Source organism: Crocodylus porosus, unplaced genomic scaffold (genome assembly GCF_001723895.1).
Source record: "Crocodylus porosus isolate Cpor-Errol unplaced genomic scaffold, CroPor_comp1, whole genome shotgun sequence".
Classification (NCBI taxonomy): Eukaryota; Metazoa; Chordata; order Crocodylia; family Crocodylidae; genus Crocodylus; species Crocodylus porosus.
Window position 1 is genome coordinate 110104373 of NW_017728886.1, and position 20041 is coordinate 110124413.

The window sequence follows — 20041 nt, forward strand, 5'->3', positions numbered from 1 at the left end:
GGTGGACGTAGTCCCTGCTCAGAAAAATGGAGGCAAAGAAATCGTTAAATAGGTTAGCTTTGCTGTCTGGTGCGATGACCAGATTTCCTAGTGTGTCCTGTAGAGGCCCCACATTACCCAGTACCTTCTTTTTACCCCCTGTGTATTTAAAAAAGGACTTGTTTTTGTCCTTGATCTGGGTAGCTAGTCCCAGTCCCATTTCCACCTTGGCCTTCGTGACTGCCCCTCTACAGCCCTGAGTAACAGAGATATAGTTTTCCATGGTGATGGCCTCTCCTTTCCATTGGGTGTACGCCTCCTTTTTAGCTAGGAGACGTTCCCAGATGCTTTTGGTGAACCATGGAGGCTTTTGCACCCTGCTGCCCTCTTTGATCTGTGTTGGGATTACCTCCCTTTGGGCTTGGAGGATTGTCTCCTTAAGGAACGACCACTCTTCTCGTGCTCCCCTCTGGGAGCTCAGTGTCTCCCTGACTATTCTCTTTACCTCATTGAAATCTGCCCTCCTGAAGTCCAGGGCTGCTGCCTTGCTGCTGGCCTTTGCCACCTTGTACTGGATGGTGAATTCCAACAGGCAATGATTTCTGTCGCCCAAGTGGTCGAGCAGCTGCAGACCCCTCACCAGGTCGTCGCCCATGGCCAGGACCAGATCCAACAAAGTATCTCCCCTGGTGGGACTGTGCACCTCCTGAGTAGCATCACCTAAAGATGTTTGCTAGTGCTGCTGTGCAGTAACTCCAGTTACTATGCATTTATTTAGTACTTACTAATACAAGTACTAAATAAAGGTGCAGTAATGACTGTGCAGTAACATGTTGTGTAGACTAGCCCAGTGTGTTGGAAAAGTAGATGCCTTAAAGGATATTCAGGACTAAGACTATTTAGGCACCTAATAGGTGGAATACAAATCTGCCCACCCTTCAGTATTTATTACTTGTAAACATCCCAGTAAGCCACTCTCAAATTTTGAGTGTCCTGACTCATACATTTTTGAATGCCAGAGGTTACTTGTACTGATTTGCCCATCCTTTAGTAATTTTTTTAATAGTTAACACAGCAAGGCTGTGTATATTTCTTTTGTGCTTTTGCAATTAATGGTATTTATCTAAAGTAAAATATGATAAGTACTTTGTAGGCCTTCTGACCTTGCTAGAAGCAGAAACAATTGGAATTTTAAACAAATAATCCTATTTTTGCATGATATCCCATTCAGTAGTTCTTTGCATTGGTACAAGAATACCCATTATAGTTTCATAGTTCCTAGGGTCAGAAGGGACCTGAGTAGATCATCTAGTCTGACCCCCTGCCATGGCAGGAAAGAGTACTGGGATCAAACGACCCCAGCAAGGTGTACATGTAGCAATTAGTACAAAAGTACACCCTTTCCTTCTCCCCTCCACCACTGCTTGGCTCTGCACTAACTGGATCCAACCCCACATGCCTGGTTCCAGCTCCTTGCAGGCCCAGCCCTGCGATCTAGCATGCAGGGCCATGTTATAGGGCACATGGTGCTCCTCACACATCTGGAATTTTGGCAGCAAAGGATCATTAATTAACACTGCCACTGCTGCCCTGTTGCCAAATTTTCTGACCTGTCAGGAGCCCCATGGGCTAGATAACAGCTCTGTGAGACAGATATGACCCACAGGCTAGGATTTGAGCATCTCTGAAATAGGCTGTCACCAATTAAAGGTTTTGCCTTTCTGAAAGACTTAGTCTTGAAGATGCCACCTTGCTCTGCCTTCTGCCTTCCTTAGTTCTGCTGGACTGCTTGCAAATGCTAAAAAATCCCCCCAAAACCACGTTTTATCAGAAAAAGCAGTGAGTTACTGTGACCTAGCTCTGTAGCATTTGTATAGATAAGGGGCTTCAGCAAGGCTTTTCGGCACTTTTATCTAATAGCTGATTCAAAAAAGCCCCACTAAAGTGCTCGACCTATACAGATATCAGGTAAGCCATGTCTAACTAATATGCTGCCTCTTCTGGGCATGTGCTGGGCTTGATGTAGGAGCACGCAGAGTTTAAAGTAAAGCATCAGGTGGCGGGAGAGTTGGTTTTTTTGTTTTGTTTTGTTTTTTAACATCTGCAAGCAGCCTGGTGTCTGATCATCACAGCCATTATTGGCACTAGGAAAACATTACCAATCAAGATGATCAAGAGAGGGGAAATAGCTTCCAGAATGTTTTTATCTCCTGTACCTCTTTTCTGAGGTTGCAGCCTGCCTGTCATCCTTAAGGATGAACTAATTTAACTTTTTCCTTATACACAACAGCAGATTGCTTAATAAGCATAAGATTTATTAAAAAACAGAGAAAAGATGGTAAAAATGGAAAGGAACTAGATCTCCTGCTGGCAGTTATATTTTATATCCAAGATACATTACTCATGCATTTGAAAAAGAAAACTAGGTAAGAGAAGGGGAAACCTGCCTTCCCTTGTTGGAGAGATCTAAGACTTATTTACAGCCTCACATTCCTATTATTTACTCAAACAGTGATTGTAGATATCAAAAATCAATGTTTTCCTATTTTATTTGCTGAGTCCTTATTTTATATGGATTGAAGGTTTTGTAAGAACATGTCAATACTGACACGTTGTTTTGACTATCATCTCGTTTAAGTGTTTATGCAATGTTACAATATTTGAGTTACATGAAATAAAGTATATAGTGTTTTAATCTTATATTATGTTGCAGAAGTCTTGAAACAAAGTCTTTACCTGGAAAAAAATTCAACGTTGTCACTTTTTTTTTTTAATTTCAACTCAAGAAAACCTTAAATTTTTGTATTTGGCTCTGATTCAAAATTAAAACAAATTTTGAACTGTCAGAATCTTCTGCTGAACAGAAACTCCACGTTCCAATCAGCTCTAGGTTTATCCAATTTGCCAAACCAGGTATTGTCACTACTTTAAGAACTCAGATAGCATATGCCTTATACTTTGATCTACCTATCCATCATATCAAGGCAAGCAGTTAAAAAAAAAATATGATGAGTCTCATTATTAATTCATTCTTAAGTAGTCATTATGTACATACTTCTGGCTAGAGGTGATTGTTAATGTCATATATCAGGATTATAAAATATTTTATTCAGTTACTGTAACAAAAGTGGACATGTCCCTTAGTTCTAAATTAGAAAAAATTTCAGTGCAGCTCTTTGGGCAAGAAGAAGTATCTTGCTTAAAACAGTATTTAGTACAGATATTTAGGAAGGTTCCAAATTTTGTTTAATAACCTCTAAAAACAAGAGGTTAGTAAATGTGGAAAATAAGAACAGGCGGAGGATAAAATAAGGAAGTACAAAGAAAGAGATGAAAATTGAAATTGGCCACTTACATAGCATTTTATCATTTTAATCTCTGACCTGGTAACAATACCAATACTCCAAAAGCGTATCTACACAAGGTAGTTATTGTGCAGTAGCCTAATTATCTGTGCAGTAAACATCTCGGCGTAAACAGAAGAGTGCCTGTTAGGCTGGAGTAAACTAATTTACTCTACACCAGGATGGCACTTACAAATACAAGTACTATCCTGCTGTGGAGTAAAAAACTCCACAGCAATGTACACACAGATTTTACCCCAGTGGCTGGGGCACAAGGGTGTTCCAGTGCAGGGGCTTCCTCCTGGCTTGCCCTATGCTGAAACACCCTTGTGCCCCAGCAGCCCCTGCATGCTGCATGTTTAGCCAGGTGGAGCAGCCCTGGCTGGCAGGCTGACATCCCAAGATCCCATGTCACCTGGGGTTGCTCCTTCTGGCTTAACATGCTGCAGTCCTGGGCACATGTTCAAATGGCAATAAACTCCAGAGCTTATTGTTCCTGGGTACACGTTCAAACGGTGCACCCAGAAGCAATAAACTCCAGAAATAAATTCTGGAGTTTATTGCTTTGCATTAATTGCATATGTAGACATGCCTCAATAAAATAACATCACAGGTGTTTAAAAGTTGCATATTTTTGTTGTTGTGGTAAGTGGTCCATACAATATATTCTGCATTTGATTCCATAAACTAGTTTTTAAAAACTGTCATCTTGTTCATGAAAACAGAAATTCTCAAAATTAATCTATGGACATTGTGACATTTTGCGGCACTCAAAGATCATTTTGCTGTGACAGGAACAGTTTTAAAAGAGCATTGTTTGAAAAGCATTCGTGTAAAGTCAAGATCTGGCCTCTGGCCTCAGGATCTGTCCTTTGGTGAAATGTTCCTTGTCTTCACTGCAGAATGCCCCCAAAACATTCCAAATCAGGTGAAACGTTCAACTGTTGTGACAAAATTTCATCGTTTGAAAAGGTGGATTCACATTTCAGTATCATGATGAATAGAAAAATATTCTTACTGGATTAATCCAGAGGTGTGTTACACCTGCTAAGAATCTAGTCTGCTTTAATAAGTTCAGAATGCATTACTGGAGGGGCAGACAAAATACAGCCCGTGAGCAGGATCTAGCCCACCAGGCACTTTCATCTGGCTTACGGGTGCCCACCAACAAATTGTACCCTGCCCAGCCCTTTCGCCCATGAGGGTGGGAGTGAGAGGCCCATGTATACCCTGCCCCCAACATAACCGATTGCACCTCACTCCCATCCTCACATATGGAAGGGCCCTGGCTTAGCCAGCAGCAGCTTCTGGGTTGGGCTGCTGCTGGGGGAACTGTTTAGCTTCCCTGGTATCTGTCTTGCTCTAGGCAGCAGATAGGGAAACATTGGGGGTGGGGCAGGCAGCATGGGGTTGGGGCTGGCGGCAGTGCAGAGCCTGTGCCCAGGAGGGCGGTGGGACTGCAGAGCTCAGGTGGGCAGGGTGTGAGTGTGAGGGAGGGTGGGAGTGTGTGTGAATCCCCTATATACTTCTCCACATGGCCTATAGCCCCTGTTGCCAGCAGCAGCAGCAGGTGGGGGTGCTTAGGGCACTTATGCCCGGTGCAGGCACTGGCTGGTGCCCAGCAGCATGTGAGGGCAAGTAGCATGGCTTGGCCCCACTGCCTCTGTGACCGCCGGGTTAAAGTTCTCACCCGTGAGTGGTTTGCCTTCTATAGAGGGATGACGCTCGTCTCTCGGGATTACTATGGGATCGGAGCAGATCTCTTTCAGCCCAGTCCCCGCCTTAGTTCTCACTCGCCACGACTTGATGTTACATTCAGTTTCAAGGTCGGTTCGTGGTGTGCTCCGCAGCCCAGGATCCCTCGGCGGTCACGTCACAGGGCTCCGCCACCCCTGCACCCTGGCCTCACACCACCTCTAGTGCCTTCCCTTCTGTGGATCTGATTTCCCGGTGGTGGGATGCTATTCCCACTCCACCTGGCCTATCCTCGTCTGGGTGCTCACTGACCAGCCTGACCCACGTTCCCTCCTTCCTCCTCCCTATTTGACCCTGTACCAGGTCACGGCACAGGTTTGGACTCCCTAGAGCACCCTCGACCCTATTTCTATGAAATACCTCCTCAGCTGTCCCTGCTAAGGTATCCTTCAACTGGAAAATAAATCCACAAACAAACTTAAAGACCAGCTTCACAGTCCTTCTACAGGCTGAGGATCATATCCAGACCTCCCTCGGTCCTCCCAGGCTGTCCCTGGCCCCTAATCTCTCTAGTGCCCCTTCAAGCTTCCTGTCACGGTGGCTCGGTGGCGATCTCCGCCCCAGCTACACCCTCTCAGGGCTCTCCCAGGTCTTCGCCCCCTTTTATGTGGCTGAGTCCCTGCACCGCCGCCCCAGCACTCCATCTGTGGGTCATGCTGTGTTCAGGTCCATATCCCAAGGGGCCCTCTTTGGCCGTTCTTCCTGCTTCTCTTCCTTCAGGAGCAGCCTCCAGCCATGCTGTCTGTCTCTGCTCATCCGAAGCCCTGCTGCTGGCTGTCGCTGCCGCTTTTCTCCTTGGTGGAGCCGGTCGTTGCCCCCTCCCTGGGGCTCTCCGTCGCTCTCTCCGGTGGAGCTGTTACCTGCTCTGCCCTGGGGCCCTCCACCCCTCCCGCTGGTGGACCCGGTCCCAGTTCCTCCATGGAGCCCTCTCCCCCTTCTGCTGCCACAGCTGCCGCTTTTATCCTCACCGGCCGGCCGCTCCCGATGACGTCATCTTCCAGGCGCACTTGCATAAAAAAAAACGGCTGACACACCACGTGGGTCTTTCCAGCAGCACCGCGTGCTCATCTTCCTGCTTTGTCAGTAAGTCCCGCTTTGGCTTCTCGGGATAGCCTCTATTGCAGGGGCTTCCCACAATGTGCCTGCAGCTTCTGTAGTACTGCATCTCCTGCAGGTGCCCTCCACTTCCACCAGAGTCCCAGGACCTGCACAGAAGGGGGCAAGGAAGGCAGCTGGCCTCAGGCTTCCTGTGGTGGCAGATTAGTGTAGCTGTAGGCATGCCATGCAGAGCACCTCTGATAGAAGCAAGCCATGCACACTGTGCTTCTTGCCCCCACACACAGCTCTGGCCACAGCCATGCACTACCGGTTGCTAGCACCTCCCACCCTTTCTCCCACACACCCTGTCACATATATGCATACCCCAACATACCCTATGCCTCCTTACACACACAGCCACACCCCTTCAGAAATGCTCCACACACCCCCACACTCCACCATACACACACGATACTATGATACATATACCCCCCACATCCCCTATACTCACATCCCCCCAGCATAAACACACATACACCCCACCACACCACACCCCCCAATGCAGAATATACAAGAATAAAACTTCATTTTTTAGTTATTATACAATCACTTCTATATACAGTATGCCAGTACAAATCCTGACAAATATTTTCTGTAATACAATTAAAATATGTTGTAGGTGTTTGACTTTTAGTGTATGATTTGGGTTTTTTTCGGGTTCCAAGATGGCAGCCCTCCCTTCCCAAAAGGAGTATTTCCAGGGGGCAAGGTGGATGGACTTCCCGTAGCAAAGGTCTGGTCTTAAGGACAGTACTTGTGGTCCCAAGATGGCGATCAGAGGGCGAGACACCTGTGAAGAGGTGGGGCTGCCATCTCACCAAAACTTGTTAAGCAGCCCTCTAGCCAAAATAATTGCCCACTCCTACATTACTGGCAACTCAGCTAACAAGCAACTGACATTAAACTGTCTGATCCCCCTGATACACATATATGTTTCTCTCACACGTACAGATTAAGGGGCAAAATTTGTGGAAAGGAAACAAATGTTGCTACAGCCACCCCCTATGTAAGAAGCAGGACATATCAGACATTCCCTCCTGCTTTTAGTACGCTAAATATATCACACCTAGAAGCTAAAAAGGAAGGACCTATTTAGAGGAAGAAAATTGTCTTCTTAAAGAAGGGGAGCAGTATAGCAGGGGTGGGTCAGCCAGGGGGAATTAATTAATTTGTCATCAAAACAGGCATCAATATTGTTTGGCTAAAGATGCAAAGCCCAGTGATGCTTTACTAAGGGAACTCACATAACATACAATGAAAGACGCTCACAAAGTCTCAGAGACTCAGTAAAGAAGCAGTTAGGTTGGGAAAATGTTTCTTGTTTCAGGGAATGTTTCATAAGCACGTGCTTCTTACACATTTCATTTTAGAACATCTTAGATTCAGGAGATAATTGTTATCCTTTCATGAAAAACAGTTTAGCCATCTGTAAGACAGATAAGATAATACTTTCCACAGAGGAGTATTGTAATCATGTTTCGTGAATGGATATAAAGCTTCTAATACACTAGAGGAACTGTAGAAATGCAAATAGTGGCATTAATGGTGTCAGTGTTTAAGCATATATTATAATGAATAAGCCCCTTTTGTTATACTTTTGACTGTGTAAAGCAAGGTCTTGGCTAGTTGGTACAAGTATTCTGTGCTTATATCATTTTGGGTCCAGTGTTATTATGTTGCATAGTAAATCACAATGAAAAAGAGAAGCTCTTTATAAATAGAATTTTCTTGAATTCAAGAGGCCTTGGTTTTGCATAAAGACTACAGTAATGAAACAGACTGGGTACTTCACATTAGCAGATTTACACATCTCAAATAGTGTGGCAGCTTCATGTAGTTAAAGGTCATTTGGTTAAATCTGTGTCAACTTTCTTTGCTGACAGCAACAATACTTAGTATCTGTTTTGTATAGCAGCCATATGGACTCTGACTCTTTTTATTCATTTTTATCTTTGATAATGCTGTAAATTTGAATTTTTTTCATAGTCATAGTAGCTTGACTATGCATAGCCTTACTATTTTGAGGGGCAGGAAGGAAGAAGAAAGAAATTATTATTGTTATTTGCACACTTATTTCCTTTTACACACCAAGACAGCCCAGCTTATTATCTATTTACTTAGATTTGTAACACCATCAGAGACACGTGTCCCAGCACTCTACATCTCTTTGATGAATACAACATGACAGAAAAACAGCTAGCGTGGTGCCATAGTATTAAATAACACGTACTCACAAAAAATAAAACAAATTTTCCATTTCCTTATACCATTATCTCTAAAAATATTGTTTTTTTCCAATAAGCATTGTAAAAATGTAACCCTTTGGTGTGTCGGGAAGTTCACCAATCTTATAGTAATTCTATGCCAACTTGATAGAGAAGATCATTCCAAAAATGACGGAGGGCTTCATGAGGAAGTAGGGTTGTACAGATGCGTTTTGGAGTATTGCTCATTTCCAAAAATGCAGCTGTGCTCTTCCTGAACTCACTACTTGTGATTCTTTACAGAATTCACCAAATAGTTTCAGCTGAGGGTAGAAAAATATTAGGGCCTAAATTTGGAAAATGAGCAAAGAGAAAATGATTCTGTTTTTCTGAGCACCCAGTGAGGCCACTCACTTGGGATATGGTCAGTTCACATTCTAATCTGTCCAGTTCTGAGCAGAGATTTGAACTAAGGTCTTCTATACCCCCCAAAATGTTCTAACCACTAAGCTTTTAGCTATCCCTCAATCTCATCTCTTGTTCTACTTGAAGATACTTAAGTATTAATTGAAGCAAAGACTAGAGTGCAGGTATCCCATATGATGTTGAGGCACGCACACTTTCTTTGGCCTAATGAAAGACTGTGTATAAACCCCTCACCCTGGAAAGAGCCTACAGCCTGGTGATTACTGCATTCTTCTGGATGTGGGTATGTTGGTTTTGAATGCCCCCAGGCCCTCTTATGCCCTAATTTAAAGGCTATTGGCTAAAAGTGGGAATATCATAACCTTGCTCCCCTTTTCCTCACTGGTTGACTGAATGGTGTCTAAACATAGTTCTCTGTGGGCACATCTAGATGATGCAGAATAGGCTAATTAGCTCTGCACTAAAGTTCTTGCATGTATACATACAGAGTTATTAGGTCTCAGGAAACTAATACACTCCACAGCAGGGTTGCACTTGTAAATACAAGTACTATCCAACTGCGGAATTATATACTGCACAGCTACATACAAAGGCTAGGAACAGAAGTTACACATAAAATGGTTGAAGGGATCAGACCGAATAGAAGTTCAGTACACACAAACCAGTTTAAAAATGACTGAAACTGATTTACGATAAACCTGATTGAATTTTACATTTACATTAAACCAGTTTATAAAACTTCTGTCCCAGACCCTTTCCTGGTCCAAGTTAAATTACAGTCCCCCAGTATCCCAGGATGTTTTCCAGCCCTGGGCTTTCCATGCTGTCTGCTCCAGAGGGTGGAATTGGCCCCACCCCTCTGCTCCCTAGCCAAAGTAGTGAGGGCTGGCTGACAAAGGGGTGGGGGTGGGAAACCTAGCTGGGCACTGCAGCCAGGTTTGCCCAGGGGGTGGGGCAGCCCCTGCCAGACTTTGTATCATTAGAATGGAGGGGGGGGCATCGGGAGGCAGGCCAAGGTGGGGAGAGGGGAGGGGGATTTAAACCCTCTCTCCCACCAACATGGGATTCCAGGCAGGGTCTGTTTGGCAGGGGGCTGGCAGGAGACCAGAAGACTCCACCCCCTCCCACCTCTCGCAGAGACTAAGACAAGCAGTTGATAAGGGCAGAGGTGGGGGGAAGGGGGCATAATTCCCCTCAACTCCCCCAGACCATGAGGGAAGGGGAAGAGGCTGGAGAACTGGGGCTAGAGAGACTGGTTCCGTGCCATCTGTGACCACAGAGTCAAGCCCTGCATGACCAGACTGAGAGATGGGAGGTGTTGACAAAGACCTGGCACAATCATCACAATGTTTGTGCTGGAGAGGGAGCTAAGGGAACAGGAGAGGGTTCCAGATGGCTTGAGCTGGTGTAACCAAAGAAAGCAGAGAACTACATTTACATTATAAAGCAGAACCTGTAAAAGGTGAGAGACTGGAATACCTAAGAAGAGATAAAAGACATTGGATGCATGAGAGTCCTGCCAAAGGTGCTATAGTTGACAAACATACTAATATCAAGACAACCAAGGAGGAGAAGTGAGTACAAGAGTGCCTGTAAAAACCCAAATAGAGATGGGGCCTGTGGGATCTCTACTCCAACACTTAAGACCACCCATTGATTCCCCAAGGACTTTCTGAATACCTGGTTATAAGGAGACACTCTGCCCTCAAGATTACATAAGACTTATGCAAGGCTTTCTCTTGTCTTTTTGGTTTATTACATTCCATTTTAAGTTGGATTGTTGTGTGTGCTCTCACAGGCTAGAGACAGTCATTACATATGAACCAGTTTAAGTGATCAGAAACTAATTTAAACTTGGAACAGAATAGATGTTCAGTGCACATAAACCAGTTTGAAAATGGCTGAAACCAGTTTGAGATAAACCTGGTAGAATGTAGTATCAGACTTAACTGATTTGGGTCAAATCAGTTTATGCAATGTCTGTCCCAGCCCCCGGCTGGTTTAAGATAAACCAGACACCCCCAGCATCCCGGCAGGCGGGATGCTGCAGGTGGGTAGAGCAAGGCAGGAGCAGCCCTGACCTAAACTGCTCCTCCCTGACTCAGTTTGCTGCTATTTTGTGTGCATGTGTAGATGCTGCAGCTAGGAGTAGTTTATTGCAGAGCAGATTGCTCTTCTGTTTATTCAGCCACATGAATTGCATATGTAGATGCACCCTGTTTCTATTACTTTACTTTTGTTAGAAATGCCTTGGGAGTTTTGCTTTGGTAAAAAAAAAAAGTTAGGGAAAGTGGAAGTTCTCTATGAACCATTTTGGATGGGGCCAGCCCTCAAACTGAAAAATAAATTATTCACATGCCCCTGCACATAACATATTCCCAACAGTGCTGACCCTTTTTTCAGTTGCTTTGGCTGATCTCATCTATGTCAGTATATCTCAGAAGAAGAGGAGCCCTCTCAGACAGGTATTACAGTCTTGTCTATAGATGCTAATAGCCTCTTCTTTCTTTTCATGTTTTTGGAACTGAAAAGTTCCTAATGGGAAACCAGTGACTTTATCTGACCTTTCTTCCAGGATGCATACTGTCAAGACAATTTTATACTCTGCCATATTTTCTCAAACATGAATTTACAACATGAAAAAACTTACGAGCAAGAATCACCAATGTCTTTTAAAAAATGAGGTTTTTAAAATGGCATCTCAAGTGCTGATTGATTCTGATTTTGCAGTTGCCATAATTGGTATAATTCAGGTTTTTTTGTAGTAGCCTTTTATTGCAACACTACTTGCTGTTTTAACTAGAAAGCAAGAATGAAAGTAAATTTAAATATTCTTTTCAGAATCCTACAAGTGATCAGTGCTTCTCTATACTTCTCATATTAAGTAATTCTGATGTTTGTTGTCGTTCAAGCCTCTTCTCTTTCAGTTTTTTAGCAACTTTGAACACTTCACTTGCAATTGATCAAAGTATGTCAACCCTGTACTTTACAAAATTACAGGTGTTGAGTCTTTAACCACCATACCATATCATTATTCTTGGCTCCTGCTACTTGGAGTGCACATAGTATTTCCAGTGCCAGGGATTTCAGAAACTATTAGGACCAAACAGTGTGATGATGACCTGACAATGGTTAACTTATAATAGCTTCTTGCTGTCAGATACACTATTTGTAGAATCATTGCTACAAATTTACTGGGATTATTACTAAGTGTACTTCAGGAGCAGCTGTGTTTTGAGGAATTCTGAATTTCTCATATCTTGATGAGTAAGAGTGGGACTTGGAGCTTTTGTGTGACTGCACACATATATTACCTGAAAATGCTCCATATCATGTCAAAGTAGTAGCATCTGTTCTTCAAATCTACCCTTTCTTAATCAGTGCAATTTTATATGGAAATATAAACTTTTCCTACCTGTTTACCTAGCTGAATAACTACATGAGGCTTGAGACTGCAGTATTTCGCAGTTCCCGATCCACCCAGAGGAAAATAACAGCAGATTAATTAGCAGTAGAATTTTCCATACATTTTTCACAGGTATGTTGTGCAGTGAGCTGCAAATTAGGTTACTTTTTGGGGACAAAAAAGGGCGCATTTGGATGTTCCTGAATTGCTAAGTTAATAAGGTGTCTTTCAGCTTAACAGAATTCTTAGATGCTTTTACACAATGGGTGCATCTACACATGCTATTTCAGTGCATGAATAAACTGTAGAGTTGATTGCTCTGGAGTTTATTACCCCCGGGCATGCTGTTTGAATATGCGCCCAGGAGCAATAATCTCTGGAGCAAGAAACTCCACAGTTTATTCATGCAGTGGATGTGGAGCCAGGGCAGAGCAGACCCAGCTGGCAGGGGCCCGAGGGGTCATTCTGCAAGCCCAGAGCTGCTCCCCTGGCTCAGCATGCTATGGAGGGGCTGGCTGGGTCACAAGGGAACTCAAATGCAGGGCTAATTGGCAGGCAGCCCCAACACTGAAGAACTCTCAGGCCCCAGCCAGTCCCTCCAGCATTTACACAGGTGCTGCTGCTGAGATTTTCACTGTGCAGCAGGATTGTACTTGTATTTACTAGTATGTACAATACTATCCTGCTGTGGAGTAAATTAGTTTACTCCAGCCTAATAGTGGAGCATGTGTAGATGCTGAGAAGTTTACTGTACAACTAATTAGTCAACTGTACAGTAAACATCTCGTGGAGATGCGCCCAATGGGTCATGTTCTCTGTTGATGGAATTTGTGTTGCTCAGTTTAGGATAGAGTACAATATATCCAGTGATTTTTGTTCCTAGTCATCCAAATTCATGTATCATAGTTATTAGGATCATATGTCAAGGAAATCTCAAAACAGTGTTTTAGAAGTAGTTGGCACTGTTTCATTACCTCCTCTCAGTGAATAAGGCTGCTGATATTTTAATGATACTTCCCAGAAGAGGCCTCAAATGACAAGCAAGAATGTTAGTCAAAGCATCCTCTTTGCCAAAGGAAAGCAATGGGAAAGAGAGAGCTCCAAGGCTGCAGTAAAGAAAGGTGTATTGTTTAAAATGGATGAGAATAAAACTCACTTTACAAACTTGATGTGTTCTGATTTCCACAGTAATGAAAAATCCAGGTTACTCACTTTCTATCTGCATTTGTCAAGATGGTACCTTTCAGTTAATTCAGTAAGAGCTAGGGACCTGCTGAATTCACAGCCGAAGTGGGCTGCCTGGCAGCTCCCTTAATTTGCAGGTTCCCCTGAATGCTCTCCCCTGGCAACTGGCCAAGGGGCCCCTCCCCACGCTCCTGATCGGCAGGGAAGAGAAAACCATAGTTTTAAATATGGTGCCATTTTTGCCTCCCGGCTGGTCAGCAACAAAGAGAAGGGCCACTGGGGGCCTTCGTCCAATCAGCAATTGGTGAGAAGAGGGGGAAGTGCATGGGGGAACCTGCAAGATTAAAGGAGCTGCCATGCAACCCACCATGAATTTGGTAGGTCCCTTCTAATACTTTATCCTTATTCCCTTCTAATACCTTATCCTTCATTTACATTTTTTTAAATTTTGTGTAATTAGTTATAATTGGAATATGTCTTGTATATCACTGTGATGCATTGGCTAAGTGACCCATCTAGCTCTTAAGAGGCTCCAGGACCACTTGTTTGGGATTGCCAAGTAGGCCATGGTGGAAGTTGGAACCAAACCAAGACAACTAGACTGGACTTGCTAAGGTAGGCCCTGCAGGAAGACAGAACCTAAGCGGCAAGGGTGAAGTATTTTGTTAAATTACAGGACCTAGTTGCCTTATGCAAGAAGGAAAATACCTGTGCTATATCATGCTTTAAAAAAAAAAACAAAAAACAGTTAACTTTCATCTGTGCCTGTATTATACACCGTTAGACACTAATTCAGATTTGTCATAGTCTCAAAAAGGAAGGATGGCTTTGTTGGGTTTTCTGTGTATTTTTTGTGAGCCACTATTGCTGATGATGAGGGAGATCCCATTTTGTAACAAAGACAAGAGCAGATATTTTATTGTTGCTGCAAGCTGCTAGTTAGCTGTATTACAGTGATCTATAGCTCCAATTAGAATGAACTACTAGACCATTGAGAAATCATGAGCCCTTCAAGTGGACAAGGTAAAACTGTGGAGTTAGGCATTATAGAGAAATTCTTGGAGAGGAGTTCCACTTAATTCTGACCCTGCAATGTTAGAAATTCATTTGCTAGGCAGGGCAAAGCATTTTTTTAAAGTTCATCCTTTTGCTATAGCATAAATGCACAGCAAGGTATTACGGGCAAATAAAGTATCCTGGGAGGTGGAAAGCCAGATTTTTGACAACCATTTGTTTTCTGGAGCCCCAAGGTAATTGTAGCTGATGTTATCCCGAAGAGCAGAAAGTCTGGCTGTCACATTCCTCTTTGCAAGGGCTTCCCCATAGCACTTGACAGGATAGTAACCAGGGAGGATGTGGTGTCTTCTGGACCGAGAAAGACCTTGGTTGTAAAACCTTTATCAATAGCAGAAGAATTTTGCTTGAATAAGCATTGATTTATTGTTCTCTTAAATCTGGGACTGTTCTATCACTCACACTATGGAGAGTTGGTCTGTATGTAAGCTGTTATTACATAGCATACAAAATACCTGAGGAATGCCCTAGGGTTTTAAGAAGAGCAGAGTTGGAAAGCTTCTCTATCACTTCTGTGGGTGGGGCCATTGTGAAATGTTGCACTCTTTTTACCTATATGGCCAGAAACTGTGCCCATAAAAGAAGCTGAATTGTCGTTGCAAGCAGTCAGTAAAATTATTCTGATTTGTAACTTTTTCTGGAGTGTAGCATGGTTTCGGTCAAACAAGCAGCTAAGCCAAATTGAATTTCCCTAATAATTAAAAAGGTATGTTAAAAATCAGACTAGCAAATGTGTGCAGCATCTCGTCTCTACTCCACTCCAGAGAAATTAAGAATAAAGAAACAAATGAATAACTCCTCCTTTCAGAATGCTCTGCTTGCTTTACTCAAAGACTGCTATCATCCCTTACCATATAGAACTAGCAGTGTAAAATAGCTGCCCTAAAAATGTGAGATGGGGCATCAGAACTCCTTCTGTTCATTAAGATAAAATGAGTATGTGTTTCGTGGTAGGTCTCGGTATAACATCCTGAACGGAGAATTAAGCAATTGCTTTCCACAGTCTAAATTTATTGAGGTGGTGGGAGAGAGGGTAGAGTATAAAAGGATCTAAATTATTATTCACAGAATTACTGCTGAGAGATTATGGTACAGAGAGAAGGAAGAGACCTCCATATTAGACACAGAGTAAGTACATTTGAAAGAGCTGATAACACAGCAAAAGGCCATCCAACTACAGGCACAGACACCTAGTCCTACAGAGAAAGGGTGCATCTTCATAATAGAAACTGGAATTTCCTTCTTTCTGTGAACACTTTATGGAGTTTTCAGCTGGTATGAGGTAGTGTATTATAATCCTGCTTATCTCACTTATTTCTAATATCTTTTTGCCTATGCACCTTTTTTTCTCTTCATTTAGATTAAACTACAGGAGAAATTAATTCTCTTCCCTTGTTTTATAGGTGGAGTTAGAGAAAAGGGCCAAAGGTGAACATTTCCTCCTCTTCCTTTATCCTGTGTAGTCTAATATCCAGCTCTTGAGCAGGTTCTAGGTTATATCACATCTGTTCATGTCTTCCTAAACTGTCCTTTCAAGGACAGTGGGAGACAGCAGGAAGGAAGCAGTTCTATTGGTACATCAACAAAGGAGGGGAAAAATTGCAGATAAGATCCAATGTAAAGTCTGTCTTATAGATGGGGTTTGGATCTGGCCTTAAGAGAATAAATCCATATAAAAAAAATAGAAAAGGCAGGGGTATGGGCTTATACTTTCAGTATATCTGTCATGAACAATTGCTCCTCTTGTTGTGGGTTAGCAGATGTGAAGACTGGCTGAGGGCACATGCAGCCACCATGTAGAAAAGGAATACCATGATGCAGTGAAGTTTTGATGCTGATGCACCGTTAATTTGCATAATCTGTACCAGAGCTTGTGGATAAAGAAACAGAGTTTACCCTGTGCTGACATGGTCAAGATGTCACAAAGCACAAAGAAATGGTATATCTAGGAAAGACCGTGTAGTATTTAGCAGTGGCACCAAAAGTCTTGTAGAACACCTCTAGTATAGGGGCCAGTGTGGAAAAGCAATGAGCTTCTTTGTTCAACCTCTGTTTCTTTAAAAGCAGGCAGTGGAAATATAGTTGTGTCGCATTTGAGGAGGGTGTAGGGCTGATTTGTGGCATGCCTGCCAAAAAAGGTTAGCCCGCCACTGCACTATGTATATACATTAATTAAAGGCCACAAACCCCTTGTGAGAGGATGGAGATCTGTTGCAGTTTTCTTCCCCTCCGTCTACTTTCTGGGGTAGTGATAGATGCAAACTCAGGAAATAGGAAAATTCATGCACAGGGCAGTACAGAGGTCATATTATTAAAGAAGATATCAAAACTGAATAATAGATATACGATTTTTTTTAAAACCAGCTATGAATCATCAGTTTTGTTTCATCAGCCATAATCTTGACCTATTCTGTTCCTTGAAAATACAGACCATTGGCAACAATACATTCTGTCTGCAGTGTTAAGAAGGATCAACTACAGGCAATTGCATTTGTATTTGTCAGAATAAATAATTAAGAGACTCAGCAACTTCTGACTAATGGACAAAGAGATGTGATTAAGAAACTGTAAATCAAGAGTGGCTGAAGACAATATAGAAATGATAGGATGATTGCTGTGAATAAGAGACGGAGATTTGTTCAACAAAGCATGAGAAAAGTAGTTTAATCTTCCTTTAAGAGGTTCTTGCCAATTTGCAAAAGCTGTGAATCTCAGGAATTAAAGGCATCTCAGAAACTGCCAAGGCACTGAGATTTATTAAGACAGCTAGGTCTCTACCAATATCAGAGAAAAAATTATTTTCTATGTTGCCATCTTCAACAGTGTTTAGGACCTCTTGGGCTAGAGCTTCTCTCTCAGACACAATAATACAATGGAAGTTTTTAAGGGAAAAAATGTTTTAGAAAAGTTAGCCAAGTTAATTCAGAAAAAACAGTGGCAAATCATACTGAATGACTTCTGGCAAAAGTTCTAGAAGGGCCTGCAGGCATTCATGCTGCATCATATTTCTTTGCACGATGCGGTAAACAGAGGTTCTTCACCATTCGTCCACCATACCTAGGACTGAACTTTTTCATTTTTCTGCACATGGCACATCTGATAGGGAGGAGTAATGGATTAAGCAGGAGAAGGGGATTGGAGTGGTACTTGGGGAGGGGACAGAGCTTATTTATGGCATACCCACCAAAAGAGGCATACCTACTCTTCTATAACATGTACATAACTGCATAATCCAAAGTGATTCTGTATTACGTGCCTTGTCGACATTTTGGTAGCAGTGCAGAACAGACAATTTTACACGACCTATGCTTCCATTGATTCATGCATCTTTGTAATACTGTGCTTACCATCTTTCAGTTCATCTTCCTCTCAAGTAAGAGTTCAGTATTCCTTTTTAGTTTCTACCTTGACTGTTATTCATTCATGTTCTCCAGAAGATATATAGTATGCATTTGTTTTGTACCTATTTCTAACGCAGCACCCATAGTCATGCTCAATAATCTCCTGCCAGTGGATTATCCCAGTGATCATGGTATGACTTCCCCACAGTTTAGCTAATTTCTCCTTTGGTTCAAATGGCAGATTCCAGTGTTTTTGTTGCTGAAACTCAAAATAGGTCACTGCTGACAACAATAAAATATCTGTGTGTGCGTTTGGCCGTGATACATTATGAAATGGTGTCTCCTTTCAGTGTGAGGAAATAGAAGCCATCTTACCAGTTACCTGTAAATGAGACACATACTCTTGTCAAAACAAAGACACGTCTGGGAAATGTGGATCCAGCAGGATGCCTTTGGAAGCCTTAGGGTATGGCAAAGAAGTAGGGAAAGAAATCTTTGGCTGTGAAGGATTCTTTCTTTTCCATCCAGACCAAAGGCCATGTTAACTAACTTACTCCCTATGTTACTCCACTGAAGAAATTGGACTTGCATGAGGTGTATTCACTGCAGAACTGATCTTTTATTTCCATCTTGTTTTGCCCCCTGTGCTAGTACTAATGTCAGCTTTCATGATCTGTAGCACGGTTCTACTCCAGGGCTCTCCAGTTTCTAAGCAGTCAGTGGCTGCACACCCCACAAATCACACCTGTGGCAGCTGCATACTACATGGATGCCCCCCTGCCACTGAACCACACCCTTGGGCACCCCTCCCTCCAGTTCTGCACCATGCTTGTGGGTGCCCTACCACCCCTGACCCTCAGTCTCAGCTCCCTGGCTTGGCAGGCTATGGCATGCAGCACCACTCTGCCCCTGGGCAAGGGGCAGGAAATTCAAGAGAGAGGAGGGAGGGGGGAGCCTGGAGATCCTGGCTGCTATTGTGGCCAGAGCACTGGGGAGAGCAGCAGCCAAGTGGAAGCCCAGGAACCACAAATTAGCCCTTCAAGAACCACCAGTTGAACAGCCCTTTTTTAGTCCTTTGGGTCACCCAACCAAACCTGCCCTTCTAGGAAAGCTTTTGTGATGTATGTGGATTTGGACCAAAAAGATTACCGTGTCTGTGAGGTTAAGCTAAAAATGTCCCCATCTAAAAGTCTGCATTGACTAATAGGAAGGCTGTTGTGATATTATAGCACCACGGAAGCTTTTGTAAGGAAACGGAAGACTTTGAATAGTGTACGTTCATTTAAAAGAGCTCATTATTATTTTGTAAAAACAATATTTAAAAAAGAAAAGGTATTTGACATCTATGTATTGTTTTCCTCCTAGGTGGAATGGAGAACATAAAACAGCATACCTTTGCATTAGCTCACTACACCTACACTGTGCTGTCTACATTAAAGTATACTAATGGGGCACCTGTAGTGCACATTTACAGTGATACAGACTTCAGCAATCCTGATGTCCAGGGTCCGATCATTAATTTTAATGTGCTGGATGAAAATGGAGACATAATCGGCTATTCACAGGTACACTGCTTTTCATATAACTTATTTAATGTTCAGCTTTTATGTTTAATCCCTTTTCTGTGTCACCAAATAATTTCTTCTTGGTAATATTTCTTATGTTTATATTTTTTTTTCTTAACTCTAGGTAACCCTATATCTAGTTCTTGTTTATTTTTAAAGTAATTAACCGGAGGCCAATATAAATGTCGACATAAAGCAATGAGAATAATATCTAAAAGCTCTGTCTCACAGATTTAATATTCTACCTATTATGGGAAGTGTAATATTGGCTATTTGTCTAAATTTCTCTGGTTTTATTTATCTTAGAAGGTACACACATAACAAATTTATTCCAGAAAAATTTAACTCCACTCTGAATAAAAGAGGAGTGGATGCATGACAGTGCAGCCTGCTGTTAGTCACTGAACCAGGGTTAAGTTACCTCTTAAAAAGTGGGGACTGACTTATACCAAGGTAGGCAATTGTTTCAGCTGGAGGGCTGCTTAATGAGTCTTGGTGAGCTGTCATGGGCCACAATGGTAGCTCCACTGCTTGACAGGTGCCCTGCCCCATGGTCACCTACCTGGGATCATAGTTTGTAGGGTCAGAAGGGACCTGAGCAGATCAAGTCCAACCCCTGCCATGGCAGGAAAGAGTGCTGGGGTCAAATGACCCCAGCGAGGTG

At 42.8% G+C, this 20041-nt stretch overlaps 1 protein-coding gene across 3 annotated transcripts in view; it reads left to right on the forward strand.

Moving 5' to 3' along the window:
- MOCOS (molybdenum cofactor sulfurase) overlaps nucleotides 1-20041 on the forward strand; it is a 405377-nt gene that overhangs the window by 286690 nt on the left and 98646 nt on the right. For all 3 annotated transcript variants that reach the window (XM_019540615.1, XM_019540606.1, XM_019540624.1), the window contains exon 6: nucleotides 19178-19377. In XM_019540615.1, coding sequence (XP_019396160.1) covers nucleotides 19178-19377 — 200 coding nt within the window. The remainder of the gene's footprint in view (nucleotides 1-19177; nucleotides 19378-20041) is intronic.